This window comes from Pleurodeles waltl, chromosome 4_1, assembly GCF_031143425.1.
Source record: "Pleurodeles waltl isolate 20211129_DDA chromosome 4_1, aPleWal1.hap1.20221129, whole genome shotgun sequence".
Classification (NCBI taxonomy): domain Eukaryota; kingdom Metazoa; phylum Chordata; class Amphibia; order Caudata; family Salamandridae; genus Pleurodeles; species Pleurodeles waltl.
Window position 1 is genome coordinate 156,802,152 of NC_090442.1, and position 25,473 is coordinate 156,827,624.

Here is a 25,473-nt window from a genome sequence, read left to right on the forward strand (position 1 = left end):
TGCAGGGTGAGTGAGCTGCAGGAATTGCCATCTAAGCCACCCTACTTTCCATCTATCCTGACAAAGTAGTTGTAAGGAAATGCCTTCCTTGCCATGGTTACCCCCTAATTTGTTGCCTTTTGTTGATGCCAGTTATTGAAAGTGTGCTGGGGCCCTGCTAACTAGGCCCCAGCACCAGTGTTCTTTCCCTAAACTGTACCCATGTTCCCACAATTGGCACAGCCCTGGCACACAGATAAGTCCCTTGTAAATGGTACCCCTGGTACCAAGGGCCCTGTGGCCAGGGAAGGTCTCTAAGGGCTGCAGCATGTATTATGCCACCCTGGGGACCCCTCACTCAGCACATGCACACTGCGTCTCTGCTTGTAGTTGCTGGTGGCGGGAAAATGACTAAGTTAACATGGCACTCCCCTCAGGGTGCCATGCCCACCTCTCACTGCCTGTGGCATAGGTAAGTCACCCCTCTAGCAGGCCTTACAGCCCTAAGGCCGGGTGCACTATACCACAGGCCAGGGCATAGTTGCATGAGCACTATGCCCCTACAGTGTCTAAGCAAAACGTTAGACTTTGGAAGTGCAGGGTAGCCATAAAGAGTATATGGTCTGGGAGTCTGTCAATTACGAACTCCACAGTTCCATAATGGCTACACTGAAATCTGTGAAGTTTGGTATCAAACTTCTCAACACAATAAATGCACACTGATGCCAGTGTGCGATTTATTGGAAAATGCACCCAGAGGGCATCTTAGAGATGCCCCCTGAATACCAGTCCGACTCCTAGTGCTAGGTTGACCAGTTTCTGCCAGCCTGCCACAACCAGATGAGTTTCTGGCCACATGGGGAGAGTGCCTTTGTCACTCTGTGGCCAGGAACAAAGCCTGTACTGGGTGGAGGTGCTTCTCACCTCCCCCTGCAGGAACTGTAACACCTGGTGGTGAGCCTCAAAGGCTCATGCCTTTTGTTACAGCACCCCGGGGCATACCAGCTAATGAGGAAAACAAGGAGGAGTCACCTACCAGTCAGGACAGCCCTTAAGGTGCCCCGAGCTGAGGTGACCGCTGCCTTTAGAAATCCTCCATCTTGAGTTTGGAGGATTCCCCCAATAGGAATAGGAATGTGCCCCCCTCCCCTCAGGGAGGAGGCACAAAGAGGGTGTAGCCACCCTCAAGGACAGTAGCCATTGGCTACTGCCCCCGACCTAAACACACCCCTAAATTTAGTATTTAGGGGCGACCCTGAACCCAGGAAATCAGATTCCTGCAAACTACAACAAGAAGAAGGATTGCTGACCTGAAGGCCCCGCAGAGACGACGGAGACGACAACGGACTTGGCCCCAGCCCTACCGGCCTGTCTCCAGACTCAAAGAACCTGCACAGCAACGCATCCGACAGGGACCAGCGACCTCTGAGGACTCGGAGGACAGCCAAGAAACTTCAGAGAACAGTGGCACAAACTGCAATAACTTTGCAACTTTAAAGCACCTTTCAAAGAACTCTCTCTTCCCGTCGGAAGCGTGAGACTTCACACACTGCACCCGACGACCCCGGCTCGAGTTCAGGAGAACCAACACCACAGAGGACTCCCAGGCGACTAAGACGATGTGGGTACCCTGAGTCAACCCCCCTGCACCCTCAAAGCGATGCCTGCAGAGAGGATCCAAAAGCCCCCCCCTGACCGCGACTGCCTGGTAACAAGGAACCCAACGCCTGGACCAAGCACTCCGACCGCAGCCCCTAGGACGGAGAGTAACCACCCACCAGTGCAGGAGTCACCACCCGGCGGCCCTCATCCTAGCCCAGTCAGTGGCTGGACCGAGAAGCCCCCCTGTGCCCTGCCTGCATCGCCTAGTGACCCCCCGGTCCCTCCATTGCTTTCAATAGCAGACCCGACGCCTACTTTGCCTACTGCACCCGGCCGCCCCTGTGCCGCTGAGGGTGTGTTTTGTGGGCTTGTGTGTGTTCCCCCCAGTGCTCTACAAAACCCCCCTTGTCTGCTCCCTGAGGACGCAGCTACTTATCTGTAAGCAGACTAGGACCAGAGCACCCCTTTGACCTCTGCACCTGACCGGCCCTGTGTTGCTGGAGCAGTGGCTTTGGGGTTTCCTTGAACCCCTAACAGTGGGATGCCTATGCCAGCAGACTGACTGTGTAAGTGCTTTACTTACCTGAAAAACTTAACCAACCTTTCCTCCCCCACGAACTGTTGATTTTTTTCAGTGCCCACTTTTAAAATAGCTTATTACCATTTTAACCTAAACTGTGTGTTCTGCTGTTTAAATCAAAGTTCTATACTTACCTGTGTGAAGTACCCTGCATTTTATGTACTTACCTCAAATCTTGAATCTTGTGGTTCTAAAATAAATTAAGAAAATATATTTTTGTATATATAAACACTATTGGCCTGGAGTTAAGTCTTTGAGTGTGTTCCTCATTTATTGCCTGTGTGTGTACAACAAATGATTAACACTACCCTCTGATAAGCCTACTGCTCGACCACACTACCACAAAATAGAGCATTAGTATTATCTAATGGTGCCACTATCAACCTCTAAGGGGAACCCTTGGACTCTGTGCACACTATCTCTCACTTTGAGATAGTATAAACAGAGCCAACTTATTACAGTGGTGCTTAACATCAGGGCTTTCTTTTTGCCAAAAATGGATATGCCCTTTCGTGTAGGCCAATCCATCACCTAGCTTACTTTTTATGCACCCCTTATCCTTCTAAGCAAGAGGAGAGACTCCACCGGCTGGATCCAAAAAGCGGAATGGTGTTCTACCTTGATTGTACCGAAGAGTTCCCTGTGGATGATCAACTTTTTGTTGTGTATGTGGGTGCGAAGAAAGGTCAGGCAGTGCAGAAGAGGACCATCTGTAGATGGGTCATTCTCTGCATTAAAATGTGCTACACATTGGCTAAAAAGCAACCCCCGGAGGGCTTGCACTCTCATTGTACCAGAGCGACAGCTGCGTTAGCAAGTGGACTTCCAGTCCTGGTAATCTGTCAGGCAGCAACATAGGCTTCTCTGCGCATGTTCACTAAACTGCCTGGACAGTCATGTCCGAAGGGACGGGTACTTGCCTGTTCAGTCCTGCAGGACTTCCTAGTATTATCTTGGTTCGCAGACCCACTTCCAGGGATGTTATTGCTTGGGTATCTGTTTTAAGGTAAGGAGTCTGCAACTAGAAGTCTCTTTTAGTTGAACAAGTTACTTACCTTCGGGACAGGGACTTCTCTTTCATGGCCCTAGTTTTCCCACACCAGCGGTCAGTGTTCTTCATGGCTCTGCACTTCTGATGTGGAAAGTCGTGCAAAGAAACTTACGCCAGTGTGCTGGGGTGGTGCCTATATAGGTCTTGCAATGTCATATCTGGTGTGCATGACGACAGAGCCGACGGACTCCACCTGACAGTGTGAAGGGGTAGTGCTTGAGGAAAATCTCTGGATCCAGGCTAATGCCTGGGGGAAATTCTATGGTAAGGAATCTGCCACCAGAATATGTGTACCAGATAAGGTGTTACCCAAGGTAAGTAACTTGTTCCTATGAACTCTGTCACTTGAATTCTCTTTTCTAATGTTGCATTACAACAGTTGATCTCCACAATTATATTTATGTGCATTGTAGGAAAGTAGGATCTTTCTGACATAGTTACCCCCACTTTTTGCCTGGTGTCAGTGTGTTTAAACTGTAGCACACTAGCATCCTTCTAACCAGGGCCCTAGTATTGGTGCTTCCTCCCCTAAAACTGACTTGGTAAGTGATTCTTTCACCCACAATGGGCATACTGGTGCACCCCTGTAAGTCCCTGGTGTAAATGTTACTTAGGTACCAAGGGTATTGGTGCTCCAGTGGTCTCCCATGGGCTGCAGCATGTATTGTGCCACCCATGGGAACACACGCAAACTGTGTCTGCAGGCATGCCATTGCAGCTTGTGTAAAAAGGTGCATGCACCTTTCACTTTAGATATAAGGCTTGCCTTATATCGTGGTCACTGCACTTGGACCCTGTAATTCACCCCTGTGGTATACCCTTCAGCCCAAAGGCAGGGTTCATGACACTAAGTGTGAGGGTACCCCTGCATGAGCAATAGTTCCCCTACAAACCCCTGACTCCATTTTCTAGGCTTTGTGAGTATGGGGAAGCCATCTTAAGGTATGTCGTGGACATCGGTTAACACGAAATGTCCAACTACAAAATGGCTTCTCCGAGCCCAGGCTTGTTTGGTATCAAACATGTTGGAATCATGCAAATACACTGATTCCAGTGTTAGTTGCATGATATCATGTACTATGGGGGCTCCTTAGAGGATCCCCCATATCTGCCTATACAGTCTTGCAGGGTCTGCACACCAGCCCACGCTGCTGTTGACCCTAGACACTGTTCAGCCCTCCTGCTGGTGAGCCTAACTCAAGCAGAGGATATCAGAATAAAGGATTTCCTATAGGGGACATAAGTAACCACCTCTCCCTTTGAAATGGGTGTCTCTGGGCTGGTGTGGGGTGGCCTTTGAGCGGGTGCCCTTGCATAAACGAGTTTGTACCAGTACAGGAACTCTTGGTTCCCGCTTTGGTAAGAAACTACACAAAGGACAGCCGAGTGACCACCCCCCTGTCCAGCTCCTGCCCTAGGGCGGTGCACAGACCTCTGCCAGGTGGCTGCTTGATTCTGCTATTTTGGAAACAAGGTGGGCAGAGACCCCTGGGAGCATCTGACTGTCTAGGCCAGCTAGGCGACGTCCCTGACCACCTCTGACATGTGGGTCACTGCATATAGTGTCCAACCTCCTTTCTGGGTTACTTAAGGGCTCCCCTGCGGGTTGGACCCTAGATTCGTCGAGCAAGACACCTCAAGGGACTTTCTCAGCAAGACACCTCTGCAACCTGACCTTCGGAACTGCTGCTGGTCTGCCTTAGGAACTGAATCAAGACTGTATCCAGTAGGAGGGCTCCTGCTACAACATTGTTTCTGTAGCTCCTGCAAGAATTCAGCAAAATCCGTACCTGTGCATCCTCCAGGTTCATAAGGACTCTGCCTGCATCAGGGAAGCAAGAAGGAATCTCCCTTGGAGTGGAGGAGTCACTCCCCTTTATCTGCACGCAACTCTACAATAGTGACTGGCTGGCAGACGTGGCTACCCTCCAGACAGCCAAGGATCCTGCAACACAGGTGGTGGTTCTGTGGCCCTCTGCAGGGCAAACTTGTCTTCTGTCCAGTTTGGGAGACGATGGGCCCTTGCCACTGGGACGGACCCCTGTGCACCGCGTCTGTTGCTGTTACTCACGCTTGGTGACACTTTCTCCCGAAAATCTTGGAGCTCATTTGTTGTGCTGCTGAGGCCTCCCTGTGACTCCCGCCAGTGGGTCCATGTGGGGACTCTAAAGATTCCTCTGGCTCTCCTGCCTACTGAGGGCCAGCCCTTACTCTCCCACCTCCTCCCATGCCTCCCCCCTCCAGGGTTGTGTTGTTTGAACCTTGCTGGTCCCCAAAATCCTGCAAACTTCTGTGCAGCTTCTTCCTGCCTTTGCCAAGGCTTGTTTGTGGTTCTGCTGACCACTGATCCCTCTGCAATCCAGCGACTGACATGGGACAGCTCGTGGGTGACTCCAAGGATCTCCTCTATCACCTGAACTCCGCAGCTGTGCTTCTTCCTTTACTGTCCTGCAGGAACGTATTCCCAAGAAAGGTGGGCATTGCCTACTTGCACCGCCTGGACATCTCCGAGTGGTCTGTACTCTGTGCCCTTCTTTTTCCCGTTCTTCTTGTCCGGAATCTGCCCTTGGGTTCTACTGGCCTGGTCCACGGGTCTTGACAGCAGCTGGACAACGAGGCCCCCATGAACTTCAATGAAGGTTTCCAACGTTAGTCCACACCTATGCCCCCCTGGCTCCCTGGTGTAGGTACTCCATCTACCTGGGTATCCACTGGAGGGATTACTATTGAACCTTCCTTGTGCCAACTGGTTCCCTGTAGTCCTCTGGGAAGGGTCCTGAATCCTGAAAATTCCAACCGGTCCTGTGTTAGCCTGTGGGACACCTATCTATATAACATCTCTGCTTAAGGGCACCTGGGGGATTTCTCCTACGTACCTTGGGTATTGTCGTACTCCCCCAGGTTCCTAATACACTAACCCTGGTTGGACGTCTCCGTTCTTATACCTCTTAGTATATGGTTTGGTTTCTACCCACTCTCCCGCCCCTCTCCCCCCAAAGAAAAGTGCCCCATGTGTTTCTATGCTTTCCTGCTTGCAACTAAGTATATTTGTTGTGTGTTGAAATCTCCAAGTGGATATATACCAAAGTTAGGTTAGTACTAGTATTATAATAAAGACTACTTTATTTTTGTAACACTTGGTGTGGTTCTTTCTTGTGTGAACATCACTGACTGGCTACTGTGGTATTGCAAGTGCTTTACACTTCTCCTTGATAAGCATGAGCTGCTCTCCACAGCCTCCCCTAGAGAGCTTTGGTTATCTAGGCACCAAAACACTATCACTAAGGGTTTCCTGGACTCAGTACAGAGTGTCACACCATAGGTGTACACCATAAACTGGGCCAGCCTCCTACATGCATCCCTGTATTGTAAATACTAAATCTAACTAAGGTAAAGGGCTTTACCTAGATCAGATGCACATTCCATGCCAAATGCTGAAAAAGATTTCATTAAGCTACAGATTGGGTTAGTATAAGTTGGCATATTAAACAGCTGTTTTTCCCTTCTTCAAAATGTATTATATACTCTCATGCTCTACCTGAGGTTCTAACGCTTCATTCTCTTAAACTAAAGTGACTTTTCGACTTTGTTAGCCCTGGAGAATAAATTGGCCAGGAGTTACGTTGCTATCCAACTACACTGCAGTAATATTGGGGCAGCAGTATTAAATTTGTTTTTGGAAGTATTATTTCTCCTGGGGTTTTTGATCCTTTCTTTGCAATACAAATGATCCATTGATATTCAGGAAAATCATAGTTCATTTTTAGGTCCTCTAAAATCCATTCATTGTTTGTTAGCACCAAGACTAACTGCTGTGCGCTCTGCTCCCTTGTTACAGCGCCAGTGCTTGGGATTGTTGAGCCGGTTTGGTGGCTCGGACCGCCTGCGTCAGCTGAAACTGCAGGATGAAAGCCCCCAGGCTGACCGAGTGAGCAAAAGGGATGAGACTGAGCTCGCTATGCAGCAGGTGAGGACTTGAGATCAAGTGCTTACATTTATCATTTGTTTTGCATTTTTGCATAGAACTACCAGGCTTTGTGGGAGTGTTTTACAGAGACTTGTGGTAACATTGTCTAGAATCCAAAAATCTTTATATAAAGTCCAGGCGAAGACACATTACATGTTAAAGGAGCGAAATATACACCCGGGAGTAAATGCAGGTAGATTTGATAAAGGGAACTGTTTACTTGCTTGCCCAAACTATTATGAAGATAAACTACATAAGTAGACATTGAAGTATAGCAGTGCAAAACATTGCGCAAGGCAATAAAAGCATTTTGTACAAAACAGCTATGTTTAGAAATTCCTTTACTTCTTGAAAAAAGGTCAAAGCTGGAAGGAAACAGGTGAACTGTAGGAGGACTGAAAACAGTATTGGAGCAGAATTTTTGATGTTTGTTTTATAGTGAAGTGTAGAGATTAGCCCTGTACCTCTGATCTCTGAAAGTTAATGCCGTCCAGTAGTGTTGTAATGCAAATTCTTGTGATTAGATAAAGTAGAGGAAGCTTATTTGGTTAGGAAAAAGGTGTGATTTCAGCTTCCACTCTTCTCTTCCCAGATCTGTTCCAATGTGATGGAGTACTGCCAGGCCCTCATGTTGCAGAGTGCCCCTACCTCTCAGCACTCCATCTGTCTTTTTACTCCTAGTTTGTCCGAGACTGCCACCAGGGACGGGTCCAGGCAAGGTAAGCAGAGCTCGCACTTTTGATCTTTTGCCAAAGCTGTTTTGGTGTCTGCTAGAAGCTGATCGATGAATGTAACATGCACTTTATAGTGAGACGGCAGTTGGAAATCGAATGTTTAAGCAAAGAAATTAAAACATTTCTTTATTAGCTTCTATTGAAGGCACATTGGGGCATTCTTGGAGACTCCATTTTTAAATGCATGTTTTTAACTTGGCATTTCTTTTGTCTGTAACCTTTTTTACATGGCTTTTCGTTTGTAATGATGTATTTAAAAATCGTTGTAGATGTTGTTCATTCCTAGTAAGCCATCTAATATGTCCGAGGTTCAGCACACAGATCACAATGCATGAACATTTTGTAGGTCCGTGGACACTGCTCCGCGTTTATAGACATCACAACATCAAGCTAGCACTTCTGACACAGCGCAACATGGAGGGTACTTGTATTATTATTTTTTTTAAACAGCTTTGCACTATATGCGCCAGAGGAGCACTTCCGCTGGCCTTATCCTAGAACTTAGCACGCACTCAGTGCTTGAAATGCATCTTGGCTGACACTGATGCCTATTCTGAATCCATCCCCTACCTTGCACTGCACCAATAGCTGCACCACATGAGACTGGCTTCCTGGTGTCTAAGTCCTTCTCACAATGGTATGAGGCAACGGGATAGCCAATAGATCTGGCAGAAGGTGCTCTCACTGTGCTCTCAGCAGTATAGGTAGTTACGGATAGGAGTTTACCAACACACTCACAGAATCACAGATGAACTGTTTACCTTTCTCACCATCTTTGTGATGCTGGATACCATACTTTGTCTTGTTTGCCTAATAATCGCATCTCATGTTTTTTGTACAAAATAAGACTATTGCAATAAATGTTCTAAACAACATTTTCACTTTTTTTCTTTTGTCTAATCTTGCATACTCTGAGTGACAATGAATGGATAGATCTGTTTCACGGTTTCCTTGGGAATCCGAGTAGTCGTGTTCGAGTTTGCGGAACCCATCTGATAACCTGGCGTTTAGGGGTTCAAGTGGGGCACTGTGAGCTAGCTAGGAATCGTGTCAACATTTCTCAATGGTATAAGCAGACTAAGTCCCTGTACACGGACATTTATGTTGACCAACTACACAGTCCTATTTTACTCGTAATTGATTTTACTCCTAACTCGATTGAAATAAGTAGCCATTTCAATCAATTTATCTTCTCTTAAACATCTTCAGTTACTACCGTACTAAGTAGTCCAGAATTGCACTAGTCATGGAATCTTGCCCATGTCACCTTTAGAGAACTAAAACGGTCCCGTAAAGCACTACTTTACATCCAAGTTGTCCATTCCTTTTTCATCAAGATGGATGCTAAGGTCAGGGAACTCAATCCTTTCTTGATGTTTTTGATTTTTTTCCCCCAGTACAGTGTTGCGGTGTAAGTCTGCTTCCATAATACAGGAGTTTGTCCTCACAAGAGGTGTATGTGCTGCCAAAGTTGGGCCACAATTCTGAGGCTTTCTCCTGCTTCCATCAGATGTGCCCCTAGACTCTAAGTGTGGAAACGCAAATTTAGATTTGATTTTTTCTTGCTCCACGTTCAGTGGCTGAAAGTATCCCAAAATAGTTATCTCAAGGTAAATGCAAAATCCAAATGGGCAAGCACTGCTGATATTCTTAGAAGCACCCTTCATTATTTTGATTCATGTCAAACTGGTATTGGGCAGAAAATTCCTAGGTGCATCTACAATCACCAGCACCCTCTTTTGAAAGTGCGTAAAAGCATTACAGGTATTGTAACCACCAGTGCAGAAGGCTTTTGTAGGTGCCATGCATGGCTATGTTTCCAGAGCCTGTCCCAAGTCGCAAAACCAGTACCACCTAAAACAAAGGTAAATGTGCTCATAGCATCAAGTGGATCCATAGTGCTGACTATCTCCAGCGCTACTAAGGCCCATGCAATAGCACAGCCTGTGATGTAGTTTGTAGGCAGTGGGCTCAGTGTTTATCAGCGACATGCTTCAGGATTTAATGGGGAATTAAAAAAGAGAAATTATAACTTCGACTAAAGAACTGCCTGTAGAGAATTTCCTTGATTGGCTACGGTGGGTGTACAACTTCTGAAGGAGGAGGGCCAGATCCATTCCTGATTTTATGTCCATACATACAGAATGCATGTACAGTTTAAATGGAAATCATTTAATTAGCGATTAACCCTGAAAACCAGGCCCTTCTGAACACACATTGAACAGCCCTGAGCTAGAGTATTATCTAAGGCTTCAGCTTTAACACTCTGATAAGGACTTTCCTTGTGTAGTTTGGTAAAATGAGAAATGCTTGGATCTTGTACCATTGTTTTTGCTGTTTTACTGCAGTGGGTGGATTATCTTCTGTTAACACTGCAGTGATGTATTGTTTCTGTCAGAACACGGTGGTTGGGTGAGTAGAGTCTAATTTCCTAGTGTGTAGGCACACTCTGCTAAAATCTTCCTCAATTAGCGAAGCAGGTGGTGCTTCTCCAGGTGGAAACAGTCTTTGTTGAATACAGCCTGTGAGCCTTCAAAGGGAAAGTGTATTAGGAGCTACAAATATAGATGAAAATATTCAGTGTTCAATCTGGTGTCACACAAGCCATCAGCATCTCTAAATTGAAGTTAATCAGCAGATGGAGCGTGGCCCTAAAATATATCATATAACTTAATTGCACAAAGATTGGATTTTAGATCAGCAAGTGCTTCGTCCGTTATGATATTAGTGTTTTTTTCTGGGTCCCTATTAATTTCCTTATTTAATTATGTTTTCAAATTTGCAGTGGTTGCTGTTTATATCTACTTTGTAAGCCATATCTCTGTCAGTCCCAGATACTCGTTCACTTTCATTAAAGATAATATTAAAAAAAAGTCTCTAGGAGGACATTATTACTAAGGGGGTACATAGAATGGGCTTTGCTTGATTTTTAGCTGTATTATTCGGCCTTCGCAGAGACAATTTGAAGTGTCATGGAATGTGATTCAAGCACATGTCCCCGTGTTTAGGTTTGGTATTCTGGAACGGTGTTTGACTGCAGTCACCATGACCTTCTCATTTGTGTGTATTTCACATGTTTTTCTCTTCATTTCCTTCGCCCTTTCTCTTCTTCCATCGAGGTAAGTCTGGCTGTCGGAAATATAACTTTCTGTAAAAGTCCCATATTCCCTATCGGATGCCGTCTCTCCTGTGGAAACAAATAGAGATAGGCATTGGCCAACTGGGGAAAGCCAGGATAAGGTGAAAAACAACCTCCAGTCATGGAAAAAAACTTTGCTGAACTGAAGTCACTCTGGTCATTTCTTCTAGACTCCCAAGCTACCATGGTCCCATCTTGGCGGCTGCCCAGCCTGGGAATTGTCATCTACCTACTAAAGCAAAGTGCCAGTGACTTCCTGAGTTACTACGACAGCCATCGCCAGAGTGTCAGCAAGCTGCAGAATGTGGAGCAGTTGCCGCCAGATGAGATAAAGGAGGTATGCACAGAAATCGAATAGTGCCTGGGTGGTGGTCACGTTGACAGCCTGCCCGAGTGTCATCTTGATTAGATGCATCATATAAAAGCTGTCTCCCTTCTGATTGCAGCTGTGTCAGTCTGAGATGCCTGTTGGTGTGGACAAGATCTCAACAACTCAGAAATACATCCTGGCGAGACAGCGTTTGGTGAAACTGATAAACAACCGCGCTAAGCTGCTCTCCCTCTGCTCTTGTATCCTTTGAGCATGTGTACCCTGTAAACAGGTGTTTGCACCAAGACACCACATTTCCATCTCTTCTCTTCAACAGTCAGTGTTTTGTTGCAGCTGATCTTGGCTTTGTTCGTTTCAACTAAAGCACCTGGTAAGCGCAGGGCTGGAAGAGCTGTGTCCCAGCGAGATAATTAGTCAGTGAAAGAAACAAGAGGATTCTCAGAAAATCACAGCCCAATTTGTGTGATGTTTGTGAAAAAGTGTGAGTGACAAGGGTGTTGTTTAGCAAAGTCCTTAATTCATTACAGGTTGTATGTAACGTGTCTGTAGTAATCCTGCATCTTGGAGTACTTTCATTTTGTGAACAAGGAAGACATCCCACTGAATTTGATTCTTCAGGGCTGCATAAAAAAATCATAAACGTGCAGCTGCCTCTTTCCTCGTAGATGTTGACTTGGGCTTGGATATCCAGACGAAGGCCATTGGACAGCAGATCTCTGGCTCTAGATGAAAGCAGTATGGCAGATGAAACAACTGTGCTACTCAGTAAATGTGTGCAAAGTAGTCCGAGTGTAGAGATGTGGCAATGTTTAGGGTGACCAATGTGCCCTGGATTTTCCTTGACATTCTTAGTTTTTCAACGTGTACCCCACCAGATTTCAGTCTGTATAGTATTTGTCAGTTTCCAGAGGTGGCAAACTGATTACACAGAGAGGCAAGTTTTCGTGTGTTCGAATGCAGGATTAGTTGTAAGCCCTGGGCAAAAATGAATTTAATTAGTACAGATGATATGTCTGTAAAGGTTGCATGTAATTACCCTCGTGACATACTTGTCTGTGCTTTCTGTGTTTTTTGAGCACTGTAATTTTAGCCATACTGTTCCTCTTGGAAGATACTAAGTTGTAGTCCTACTTCAATGCTTGTTGTAATGTTATGGCTCTTAGTTTTCAAAATCTGGTCACCCTGTTACAGAATGGCCGCCAGTTGGTGCATAGGTGGTGCCGCCAAGGCGCTTCCTGAACCAGACATGCCCCAGGCTTATAAAGCAGCTGCTTTTGTGCTGTGTGGCATGTGCTTTTTTCTACAAGACCCTTTGAGTATGGAGGGAGGGATACTAAGCCTGGAGTACTAGAGTCACTAGGGAGAGTAGCTTGGATTCCTCTGAGCCCCCTCACCAACTTTTGGAGTCTTTCTGGTCATTTCTTGTCCTCTTTTAAAAGAGAGAATGAAGGCTGGTAATCTCTGTTATGCATTCGAAATAAAGGATGCCTCTGTGTTTGTTTGGTAGAGGTCTCCTAAGGTGTGCCTTTGTGGTTGTTTTCTATGGAAAGAAATGGTTGCAACTTCCAAACCGAAGTCTAACTTTTATTGTGTAATCTACTACTGATTCACATGCAGTGCCTAGACCGGGTGACGCCATTAGGCTTAAGATGGTTCACTAAATATGTATACAAAAATGTTACTTTACGAGATAGAGTGCTACCCCTACAGCTTTCATGGGTAGCACCCTCGTTCTGAAGTGCGTAAACCAAACATGCGAAAGATGATCCATGCTTCCTGTAATCGTAAAGTCCACACAGATTTAGGCCAGATGACCAGTCCTGCAGTGATTGTGTTCTGTAAGTCTTGGCCTCGGTACTGTTTTTGTATTCTTCTACACCGAGAATGGCTAAAAGGATGCCATATTGAAGAAGAAAATGCTACTGTGACAAAGTTTTTGAGAATTTTCTAGGGACACAGCAGTATTGTTGTAATGGTCCATTGTTGTTATGTTACAAAGGACTGTGTAAAGTGGAGTATGTCACTGAGTAATTAGAGGGTAGTAGGAGGTAGTCAACGGCGACCTAGTGACCGGTCATGGCTCATGAACCATGTGCAACAACACATAATGAATGGGGACCGCTCCCTGTTTTCTGCCGTGTTGAATCCATTCTTGTCTGTCCCCATGTGTTTAATTGGAGTTAAGCATCAATTCCGTTTGTTTCCCTTATGAGCGATATCTGTAGATATCATAGAAACGTGTCTTTTCATCCTGTGGCGCCATCTGGAGTACTTCCTGCTGCACTGCACCCCCAGCGATGCTCGAGACTCGCTGCTTTCGTCTGCGACGTCGTTCCGAGGCCAGCGACAAGGTAATATATAAACAACGCAAGGAGAGACCTGTAGCTGAGCAAGGAGACTAGGACTAGCCTCTTTGGCCAGGCTGAAGCCGTGTTTGAGCAAGGGAGCCTAGAACAAGCCTCCTTCTCTGGCCATACAGGCACCTTTATAGCTTATAGGAAAAAGTACTGTAACCACTGTGCAAGCGCATCTTCTCCTTTTAGGTTTCATTTCCCTCATGGCAGTGAACCACTTTGGTTCATTCTGTCTCTAGCTCTCCCCTTAAAAAATAGCAATACCCCCCTCGAACAAACGACAATCTCTTTGCCGGTATCGATATTAACATGAACCCTCAGCCGGAGCTGATAGGAATCGATAATTAATGAGTGTATATACTGCACCCTTACATCTCTGTACAGTCGGTATTTTCCCCTTTTTAGATCTCGGCTACAGGTCGCTTTAGTTATCTGGCCAGGCCGGCGATTTCTAATGCACGTAGTCTGCTTTGGAAATTATACATCTTAAAGTGGCAGAGTAAGGAAATCAGTACACACAAACAATAGTTTATCTATGTAACAAATGATTACAACGGTGATCTAAAAGGAAAGGCGTCCACCAAACAGCCTTTAAGACCCCCGAGAGCTATATTGAAAACAGTCTTTGAGCTCACAAAACCAAGAGTCCGCAGTAAATAATTCCAGTCTTTCGTCCGATAGTTTGATCTTCAAGCTTCTAGCCAACATGCGTTTTGTCGTACTGGCGTGATACCTGCAACTTTATCAGGGCTGAGAACACACAAAATGCAACCGATTTCGAGTTTTTTCTTCAAAACACGAACTAACATTCCCTGCTCTTGCATGACATCTTACACTACAACATGTCATGTATTTATAATTAAAAGACACCATTTGTGAAAAACTATGATTTAACCAACATCAACACGATATGTATGACATGGGTGATAATTACCCTGCTAATCCATCCACAAATTTACATACAAAGTTTTTCAATACACCCAACAAGTGACATATTACAAATTGCCTCTCCATCACCAGGTGCAAAAAAGTTTAAAAAAAAAAAAAAAAATGATTCCTTCTAGGAGCCTGCCTCTGTGTGCAATTAAACATTATATCAATCCTCATACCTTAAATAATAATTCACCAATTATAATCTGAAAAATCCATATGACCACATTGATAAATATGTAAAGTTTGGAAATCCACACTCACCCAATATAAGATGTGTTCCAATAAAGTCTATATACAAAAATATGGATCCAATGACATCTAAAAATCACACGGAAGGATACACAGATTTTACAGAATTGATCCAGGCTAGAAATGTTCATAAGCGGACCATAATTACGAAAGATCATTTCACTACTCTCACACTTAAAAACCTTACCACAATATTCACCTTGCTATCACTATCCATAATACGAGAATAGAACTTAGCCTCCAACAAAACGTACTGAATTGGAGAGTGCTCACGACCGCTATCAGTGTGTATCGATGCGGTGTCCTACTTGGACGCCATATTGCCCCTCCATAAATAGGGCGGTGAGCATAACAAATGAACCATTCGGCTACAAAAAATATGGCTTCCATCTTAAAATAACTAACAAGGTGATCTCTAGTAATTGTCCCCTATACATTAAAAAATCATACCTGAGCAATTGATATAACAGACTAAAACTAACTCATTTTCGAAACAAAGTTAACCACATAAGATTTAATTATAAGTAGTTGATGCTGTTCTGCTTTCCCTCTTATCTCCTATCGGAGCTTAAAGAACCTCTCTGGAATGCACTTCTGAGTTTAAAGAAGACATTTATTGTTATTAATTCCCCACCCAAAAGTTCCTGAGAGACGAAATTAGTAGATTGGAAGCATACGTTTAAAAGTAGTCGCAGCAGTGAAAGCAAAATATATCAAAGTACTTCTCAGTTGCAATGTACACAGCAAATATAGGTGATTATAGTATAACATAACTGCAAAGCAAAGCATAAAAGTCAAATTCATCACCGTATGGGCAAGGCGGTAGGGCCTATACTCAGCTTCATCTTTCTGGGGTCTGCAAGTTGATGACTCCGGTCAACTGTGAGAAAGAGATTCTCTACCCAAACGGGAGACTGGCAACTGACGTCTAGTTCCAGTCTGAAGTCAAGTAGATTCAAATCTAACTTACTGTAGCCCAGAGTCATCCTTAAAAGCAAACTCAGTGTGAGAGCCGAATAACCTTGGAGAGGGGCCAGTTCTCCTAAGCAAATTCGCTCTCAGACTGGATTGCGAGGTAAACACAAAAAGTGCTCTTCTCAGCTAAGGTCTGGTGTGAAGAAAACAGCTTGGTCCATCTTGTGGAAAAAAACAGCTTGGAAAAACACAGCTCCTCTGTAATGCCTCAACTGCAATGTCTAACTCCACGTTAAAGCCAATAGGCAGCTAACCTAAATATCAAATGTAATGTCATGTCAAAGCCAATAGGTAGCTAAACTGAATGCCAAATGTAATGTCTAATATAATGTCAAAGCCAATAGGCAGAATGGCTAACTCCATGTTAAAGCCAATAGGCAGCTGAACTGAATACAAAATGTAATGGCTAATGCCATGTCAAAGCCAATAGGCGGAATGGCTAACTCCATGTTAAAGCCAATAGGCAGCTAAACTGAACAAAACATATAATGTGCTACTGGTGAACATTGAGCAACTTATATGCGCAGTGGTGAAACAGTCATTGGTCAAACACAATTAATAGCATCACAGATGCCTACCCGGATCAGCCTTCCATCTCCTGCTTCTTGAATATTTACAGAAAACCATATGTGGTAAATGATTATATTCCAAATGATTTGTTCGAGAAAGTATACCCATTTCACGCAGGGTAGGGCAATATGGCGCCTGATGAAACTTTATTATGGCATGTTTGAAAATTTTGAATTTTGTTTTTGGTTTCATGAAATTAAGTATAATGGGTTTTCTTTAATAAAAACGTCATTGTAAAATTGCCAGCAGTGCATGCGCATGTGTCAATATACAACCATGTGGCCAAAAAAGAAACCTCAGCAAATCAAATATGCTGGCTCTTCAGTGCAGGAACCTGTTGGCTTTGCCAATGCTTGTTTACTTACGTCCATTTGGGCTCTGCCCACGCTGTAGGGAAATAAACAGAAAAATGCTGGGAGAAGTGCAGACATTGACGAGGTTAGGAGGGGCTGAGGTTTTTCCGTTTTCTGTTCTGCAGTTCCTCTCTTGCTTAGACATTGCTCACCATTTTAGTATTGTTCTCTCTGTAGACCCATCAGACCTCATCTTATTTTACAGTGGAGCTCACGGTTTCACGTGTAGTGCTAATGAGTTTGAGCCTTCTCTTTTTGGCTCTTTTGTGTTAGACTTCAGCATCTAGGTCCAAAATTAGATGACGTATGTCTCTTTACTGTTTTGAGGAGTGATTCAGTTGAGGGATATGTGGGATAGCCAATCTGTAAATATCTGTTGGTAGCTATAGTTTTATGGACCACCCTAAGGTTTTCTTTTTTTTTTTTTTACTGCACCGGGAGGGTTTCATAGTATAACGTGCTTCGCACCCCAGTTTTTCTATTCTACTAGTTGGGAGGAACAGGCATGCAGATCTCCTGGGCCCTTCTGTGCCCACTTTCTGTTTTTGCCCCGGGCCATTTCCTATCTTGCTTTCATGCTCTGGCAAGTCTTTCCTCCCTTTAATTGATTTTATTTTTTAGCAGCACTTGCTCTAGCCTCACTCTCCTGTGCATTCTGCCTCGGCTCTCCTTTGCTCATTTTTTCACACCCCTTTTTTATTTATTTTTTTCCTCTCTCAGATTTCCCTTCAATGCATTTTTAACCCAAGCCCACTCTCCTATAACTTCTTCCACCCACCAGTCCTCCCCTTGCTTTTTGTTCCTTAATTACCTTCTTTTCTTCTGTTGTCCTGGGTAGGACAAAAACCTCTCCTGCTACTGTAGCGTAGAATAGTCATCCATTAACCTAATATCCAAAAATACATTAATACGTATTTGTCGTCTTTGTCCTCTTGTGTGGAATGTGTTGTCTGATTATGACAGAATCAAGGTGAAGCTGTAGGGACAGGCAGTAGTCACAGTGTATCCACATTGAAGTGCTGGAAAGATGGCTTCATCTCTCAGCCCTTCCTTCATGGACACGTACAGTGCTGCTCATCAGGCAAGCCCTCGTGCACTGAGAATCCCCAAGGACAGCAATAGATGTGTTGGCTCCGGGCCTCACAGGTGGGTTGTTGTAAGTTTTCAAGAAGCAGGCGATGGAGGGCTGGAACCGGTTGTCATCAGTTGTTTGGCGATACCACTGATTTGCCTCTGGTTGCACAGTTCTAAAACGTGGTGTTTAATGGATTTGCAGTCTACTTCCTAAGCCAGAAATAATCACCCTGAAGCATGTGGTTGTTCCTTTCTAGACACCTTCAACATGGACCCTAATTTGAGAAGCCTGGGAATGAATCGAATGAGTCAACAGGACCTGGAGCAGGTGAGAGATTAAATGAATCTTATAGTAAAACACAAGCGTTTCTGAATGTTTTGTAGTTTGGGCCTGTTTCGCCACATGTAGACATTGTACGTCGTGCCATATACTGAGTTTGCATCTAGACGTGTGGCACAGCGATGGATGAGCATTGTGTACACATGTGGTTGGACTGAGCTGTTGTGGTGCTGCCCTCCTCTTGGTCCAGCTACTTTCAGGCCGTCACCTGCCCGTTTAGGTCCCTTTCCAAGGCAGTGACAGAAGGAGTTGCTGCAGGCTTCGTACTGAGTTCCACTCTTTATAACGTCTATGTGGCCCCTCTGGGCCCTCAGTGTGTACTTCTTTGCATTAGTTTCTGTGCCGACGAGCACCACGTGTTGGACAAGGTACTTTCTCATAGACGGGTTGACAGACTACACACCGTTGTGAACCATAAGGTCTTATCAGAGGTGAAATTTCAGACTGGTCTCTGACACAAATCCTCCAGTCTTATTCAATCGTGGTTGGCACAGAAGTCATTTGGGGGCCGCCAGGGGGGCAGTTACGAACCCTGACTTGTCCTATGCGACATCTGCCACTGCTTTTGTGACCCCTGCACTCTGAGGTGGCAAAAGCGGTGCCAAGACATGCCTCAAAAATATCTATTTGCTTGCTGACTATGGCAAAGTTGCGCCACCACCTAAATCATCTGTATACAGCTGTCCTGGTGACCTTCGAATAGCAACGGCCGGCCTCAGCGCCGGTTTTCAGGCAGTGTCATAGTCCGTGACTAGCCACTTCCCACTGGCTGATTGGTTCAGCACGGGCAGGGCCCAGCCTGGTATGCGCACGCTCTACCTCTGAAGTGTGTCCCGCGCGCTGACTGTAGCTGACCCCACTGCCCCGCGACGTAACGTAATTGTGGTGGCAATGCCTTGCGCAGCTCGAGTGCAGCTTCCGAAGATGCGCATGTCCATGCATCTGTCTCACATCGGCTCCGACTCGCCCAGTCTGTGGCCTTCACAGACTTTATTAGATTCCGTGCAGGTTAAGATAAAACCCAGCGGTGACAAAGAGGGCCTGGCGCCGGGGCCGCGGTGAACGCTTCTTGTTGGTTTTCATTTTGGCTATTGGTGGTTTGGGAGCTTCCAGGTATTTTTAAGTATTTTCATTACATCAGTTAATGCTTGCTGCTGTTTCTGATATCTGGAAGAATGAGTGAACCTGATTCGGGGGAGAGGGAAGGTTACAGGAGGGTCTCGGGGTGGGGGGCAAGAGGGCACATGGCATAAAGCACAGTTCTGTTTCCCAGCTGAGATACAAATACTCTGAACTGTCTAGGCCTATTAGAAAACATTTCAGGGAAAACATTGCTTGTGAATCGCAGAGTTGGATACTGCATTTTTTAGCAACAAGTGAAAACAGACATAGAACATGCATGCCACACGAATGTCACAAAACGTTCGCCCAGAAACAGCATAAGAGTACACATATAGCAAGAGAAACAAACATTGTATACCATTCTTGGCTCATTGAGGGACCAGTGGCAAACTGCTGGTGCTGGCATGCTGGAGGAATTGGCAAGCATCTGTGGTATAGTACTGGCACTGGTATGATAGATGTAATACTTAGCAAAGGGCAGCCGTGGGAAATTCTGGCACTGGCATGCTGAAAGAAATTCTGCAAAATGCTGGCTGGCACTAGCACGAGTTAACTCTTGGCATATGGGAGAACAAGTATGGCACGGGGGGCAACCATGACAAAATGCTGACCCTAACATTGTTAGGTATTTTTGACATGGTATATGAGTAGCACTAATGCCAAATTTGTAACACTACTATATTTATGACATTTTTGGCCAAAAGGGGTAACATAGGCATATGGCTAGTGCCCACCACAAAATGCTGACCCTCTCACAATTTAGGACATTTTTGACATATGGGGGCACCCATTGCATATTTGTTTTAAACAAGTGGTTCAACGCATGCAGAGCATCAGGTTGCATTGGCCTGGCACACCAAGAAAGACTTGAATATATGTTAATTGAGCTTTTCTGATGATACAGAGCCTGTGCCTTTTTAGCAAATGTATGTGAAATCTGTGATTTAAGATGCACTGTTTGGCCCTAGAAGAGGCTGGGCTCACTTGCTTCACCCTCTGAAAACACATTCCGAGCAAGTATTACACCTAATCTCATCATCCATTACTGAAAAGAGCAGCAGCTAAAAAGTGTCTCAATGAGCACTGTTTACAATCTGCAGCTTCCACAGGGACATTCTGCTTTAGGTTTTGTAAATAAATAAAATCAGCAGGGCAGTGCAAACACTTGTGCTTTGCAACAAGTAATGGTGCCTTGCAAACGAATCATAAATCATAATGTTTTAACAATAAGGAATAATTTAAACCAATAACATAATTAATATTTAAATTGTTTGGTCAATGCCAGTTAATTAGCGTGGACATTACTATTGTTTTTGAAATCTTTTTCATATGCTTTGCATACTTCTGCCATCTAGTGTTGGGTCAGGATGTGTGCAAGTTGATTTTCTTCGAAGAAGCTGTTGGAGTCTTGAGGTAAAGTGAGTCCTCCTCTTTGTGATATTGCGCATGGGCATCGACTCCATTGTTAGATTGTTTTCTTACCGCTATCGGGTTCAAGTATATTCTTCAATGCTGCATTTCGAGACCATTTCAGACTTCTTTCGGACCATTCTACGTCTCCATACTCATCAGTATTATTTTCCCTTGCGTTCAATTCACATACTTCGACAACAGAAAGAAAATCCCTCTTTGTCGGTTCGAGTTTAGTTCCCGGCCTTCAGAACTTGCCCGGTCAGGCTTCACTTTATTTCCACAGTATGGGAACAAGTAAATAATGTGCTGCTGATGGAATAGACACCATTTCTATTTTGTCCTAGTTGCTATGCTAAGTACCCCCACGCAGACCTCCATTCGGTTTGCAACCTCTGTTTATCTCCTGACCACGACGAGGAGAGGACTGTCGATCATTTTGATCAAAGAAAACATTGCAGGATCGTCAGGCACATAGAATAGAAATGCAGCATAAGGAGTTGAAAGAGACCACAAACATATTTGGTCTCCAAGACATCGAACCACAGAAAGAGCTGTATGAGGCTTCTGCGGCGGCGGAAGAGGGCTTTTCCATTCCAGCTTCTTAATCGGACTCCGAGTCTAAGATCAGCGTGCACACACAGGAGGTTCTATCGGTGCAGCACGCAGTGAATACAAAGGCCCCTATCCTGCCCACCAAAAAATATTCCTCACCACCCGGACATAAGGCTGCTGGGCCATTACTGCCAACCCATGGAAGGCACCGAACAATTGCTAAGGATGCCCAGCTTATGCACCGCACCGAAGGTTAAGCCAAAAGCTCCTGCCACTCCTCAGACTCTACCAAGCCAACCATCCATATGTTCGGTCCCGACATCAGCACCAACCATTTTGGCAACAAAACACAAGGCTTCTTTGGTATAGAAAGTTTCGACTTCAGCATCAAAATTGACTGCGTCAGCACCGGACCCTATTTTACAGACTATGGCGGAGAAACTTGATCCGACACAAAAGACAATACATATTCAGCCTACTACTGGTCAGATCATCGCAAAATCAGTGAAGCTGACACCAACTCCATCCAAGCGTCCGTCTTCATTCCAGGAGTTGACTGATTTACTGACACCTCCTAAGAACATGGTTATTGCCTGGAGCTCAACAACACACCTCCAAACATACCACCCCGCAAACACAAACTCTGTAGAACACTTCAAATTGTTAAATCAGGAAGTGCAGGCTCTCCTTTAGAAAGGAGCAATAGAACTAGTACCTATTCATCAGAGAGGAACAGGAGTATATTCACTATACTTCCTTATTCCCAAAAGGATGGTTCACTTCGACCGATTCTAGATCTCAGACCACTAAATCATTACATCCTCTCATCACACTTTCATATGGTGACTTTATGTCTGCACTAGATCTAAAGGATGCATTTTTCCACATCCCAGTACATCCAGCCCACAGAAAATACCTCAAATTATTGTGGGAGGTTGACCCAGTGTGTAGTGAACATCTTTCGGGTTACACCTTACACTGGGTCCAGGCAACCCTTACTAGATAGTGTTACAGTGTCTAGTTAGCCAGGACTCTCTAGTGGTAGATGTGGGGAGCAGCCAAGACTTATCTAGGAGGTGTGTGAAGTACTTGCAATACCACAGTATTTCACACACGAAAGGAATCAGTGTTGCAAAAATAAACGTACTTTATTACTGTAACACCAAACTATATTACTATAGGAAAAACCCCTTTTGAGCGCAAGTACAAACAAAATATACACAGGTAAGTATTAGAAAATAGCAAAGGCCCTATGGGTGGGCCAAACCATATACTAAAAATGTGGAATGCGAGGATGGGTCCCCCACTGGAGGATTTGGAGTAGATAGCCAAGGGCTGGGAGAGAGTGAAACCTCAAAAGGTAAATATCTAGAAGACCCTAAGCGACGAGGAGAGGTAAATTACCTGGTCATCCCATAGGCTAACATGGGTCTCATAACTGAAATATTGCAAAAGCAGGACCAGGCCGGTGGAACGTAATGGTGGAATCTGGATGAAGAGGGCCTGCAAAAGGAGGGGACCGGGTCCAGTACAGGTGGGCAGCAGGCAGTGCCCACTCTTCTATGAGTGAAGATCCAGGTCGATGGTCATGGATGAAGTCCTACTGCGGAACCCAGGAGTGGCAGAAAGGTCCATGAAGTCGCCTAGGAGCTGTCTCCTGGTGATTACCGGATTGCAGACGGGTCAGTCGTCAGGAGGACCACCAAGTAGCAAATGCATCTGGAGCTGTTGGAGATTTGCAGAGCTGAAGAGGACCAGGGAGGTCCTGGGGACTCGACCCTTGGAGGGGAGTCCGGGCTGACCCTCAGAAGACAGGAGAGCCAGCAGGAGCAGTTGGCGCCACCACAAGCAAACCACTGGCAGCAGGCACAGTAAGTCTCAGTGAGGCCCAGGCAGCACACCTGAAGAGGAGTCCGACGTTGCTGGAGCAGCAAAGAGACAAATGCATTCCCCTGCTTGAGCTGGTCAATTAGCAGGAGGTCGGAATCCTTCCTGAGGGGCTGCAGCAGCGTGGGCTGCTCGCAGACCCTGGAAGACTGGTAGAAGCAATACTGGGAGGTGGGGGGGTGCTCTAAGGAGCCCTCAGAGTGCATGGAATAATTGCCACCAGCACTGGCATCAGTATTTGGGTATGATTCTGACAAGTTTGATACCAAACATGCCTAGGTTCGGAGTTGCCATTATGTAGCTGGATCATAGGTAATGACCTATGGCCAGTACATAGCTAAAATGGTTTTCCCACACTTATGGAGACCAGAGAATTGGAACTGGAGCTCGTAGGGGCACCTCTGCTCCTGCAGGGGTGCCCACACACACAAGGACCTGCTCCCTGCCTGTTAGGGCTGGAAGGGCCTACCATAGGGGTGACTTGTAATGACCTGGTGTGGTGACCAGCAATGAAAGGGTCCATGCACCTTTTCATGCGGGCTGCAAATGGCAGGCCTGCAGACACAGTTTGCATGGGCTCCCATGGGTGGCTTAATACATGCTGCAGCCCATAGGGGACCCCTGGTGTACCAATGCCCTAGGTACCTAAGTACCATATACTAGGGACTTACAGGGGTACACCTGTATGGCAATTGTGGGGTGTAAAGAGTAATATTTAGAGGAGGGAGCACAATCACTGGGGTCCTGGTTAGCAGGAGATCCCAGTGAAAAAGGTCTAAGCACACTGACTACGAGCAAAAGGGGGGGGGGGGGGGCGTAACCATGCCAGAAACCGGGACTTTCCTACATGCATACTACAAGGAAGGCATTATCAGTTCAAAGTACTCCCTTTTGGAGTAACAACTGCACCTCGTGTCTTCAGAAAATGCATAGCAGTAGTTGCAGCACATCTATCGCATACCCAAACAACAAATCTTCTCCACCACTTTCAACATCTCAGATGCAGCCACATCTAGGAGTTGTTCCAAACACTCAATTACAGTTAGCCAACCCAAATGCAACCAGAATGTAAAATATAACAGCCCTGCTGTAACAGGTATCCCCCAACCAACAGATACCAGTAAAGACAGTAAAGGGAATTCTAGGTATGATGGCATCTTGCATTGCAGTAGTGCCACGTGGAAAAATACATGTGTTCACTGCAGGAGTGTCTGGCAAGTCAATGGTCTCAGTCCCAGGGTCAGTTACCAGATCTAGTGTTGGTAGACAGCCACACTCACTACTCTCTGCAATGGTGGAACACACAAAAACTGACAAAAGGGAGCGGTTTCTAGACCATGTTCCCAAGGTCACTCTCACAGTGGACACATCCCGGGGTGCTTACCTACACAACCTCTCAAAACAAGGATTGACACTGAACACCAAGCCCTTCATATCAATTACTTGGAACCCCAAGCCATTCATTTAGCACTTAAGGGTTTTCTAGTACACCTGTAAGGCAAGGTTGTTAGCAACCGCAGACAACACAAAATGCACAAACTTCACCTCCCTGCTCCCACACCCACTATCCAAGGGAATACTCTGTGGATGAGCTGGTCAGGGACAATTGCCTATGCTTTTCCACATCTTCCTCTTCTTCCGTTTGTAGTGAGGAAGCTCAGGCAGACTCCTCTCACCCTCCTTCGAGTAGCTCCCACTTGGGCACGCCAGCCATGGTTGACAACGCTGCTAGAACTGTCAGTAGTTCCCCACAAGAAGCTTTCCCTACGCCCAGGCCTTCTCACTCAGAACCATGGAGAAATCGGGCACCCAAATCCCAAAGAGCTCATTCTTGTGGTTTGGCTCCTGAGGTCATATAGTTTTTGGATACTTAAGATTACCTCCAGAATGCATGACCATTCTTAAGAAAGCACATAAACCTCCAACTAGAGCATGCTATGCTGCTTAATGGAAAAGGTTTATTTTCTATTGTCAAAACAAACAGATTGACCCTTTCAATGCATCTGTTCAAAATATTTTTCACTATTTACTTCATTTACAAACTTGTGGGTTATCGTACACTTCAATACGGCTGCCCCTTGCAGCAGTAGCGGCATATCTCCAAAACAGGCAACACTTAACATTGTTCAAAATACCTGTAATTTAGCCATTTATGGAAGGTCTCAAAAGAGTAATTCTATCTAGGGTGCCTCCAGCACCAATATAGAACCTTAACATTGTACTTACTAGACTTATGGGACTTCCATTTGAGCAGTTACATAATTGTCC

At 45.3% G+C, this 25,473-nt stretch overlaps 1 protein-coding gene across 1 annotated transcript in view; it reads left to right on the forward strand.

Moving 5' to 3' along the window:
- Nucleotides 1-25,473, forward strand: part of NUP205 (nucleoporin 205) — a 525,888-nt gene that overhangs the window by 494,708 nt on the left and 5,707 nt on the right. The window contains exons 37-42 of the mRNA XM_069227955.1: nt 7,051-7,179; nt 7,772-7,898; nt 11,223-11,389; nt 11,499-11,622; nt 13,609-13,734; nt 18,149-18,219. Coding sequence (XP_069084056.1) covers nt 7,051-7,179; nt 7,772-7,898; nt 11,223-11,389; nt 11,499-11,622; nt 13,609-13,734; nt 18,149-18,219 — 744 coding nt within the window. The remainder of the gene's footprint in view (nt 1-7,050; nt 7,180-7,771; nt 7,899-11,222; nt 11,390-11,498; nt 11,623-13,608; nt 13,735-18,148; nt 18,220-25,473) is intronic.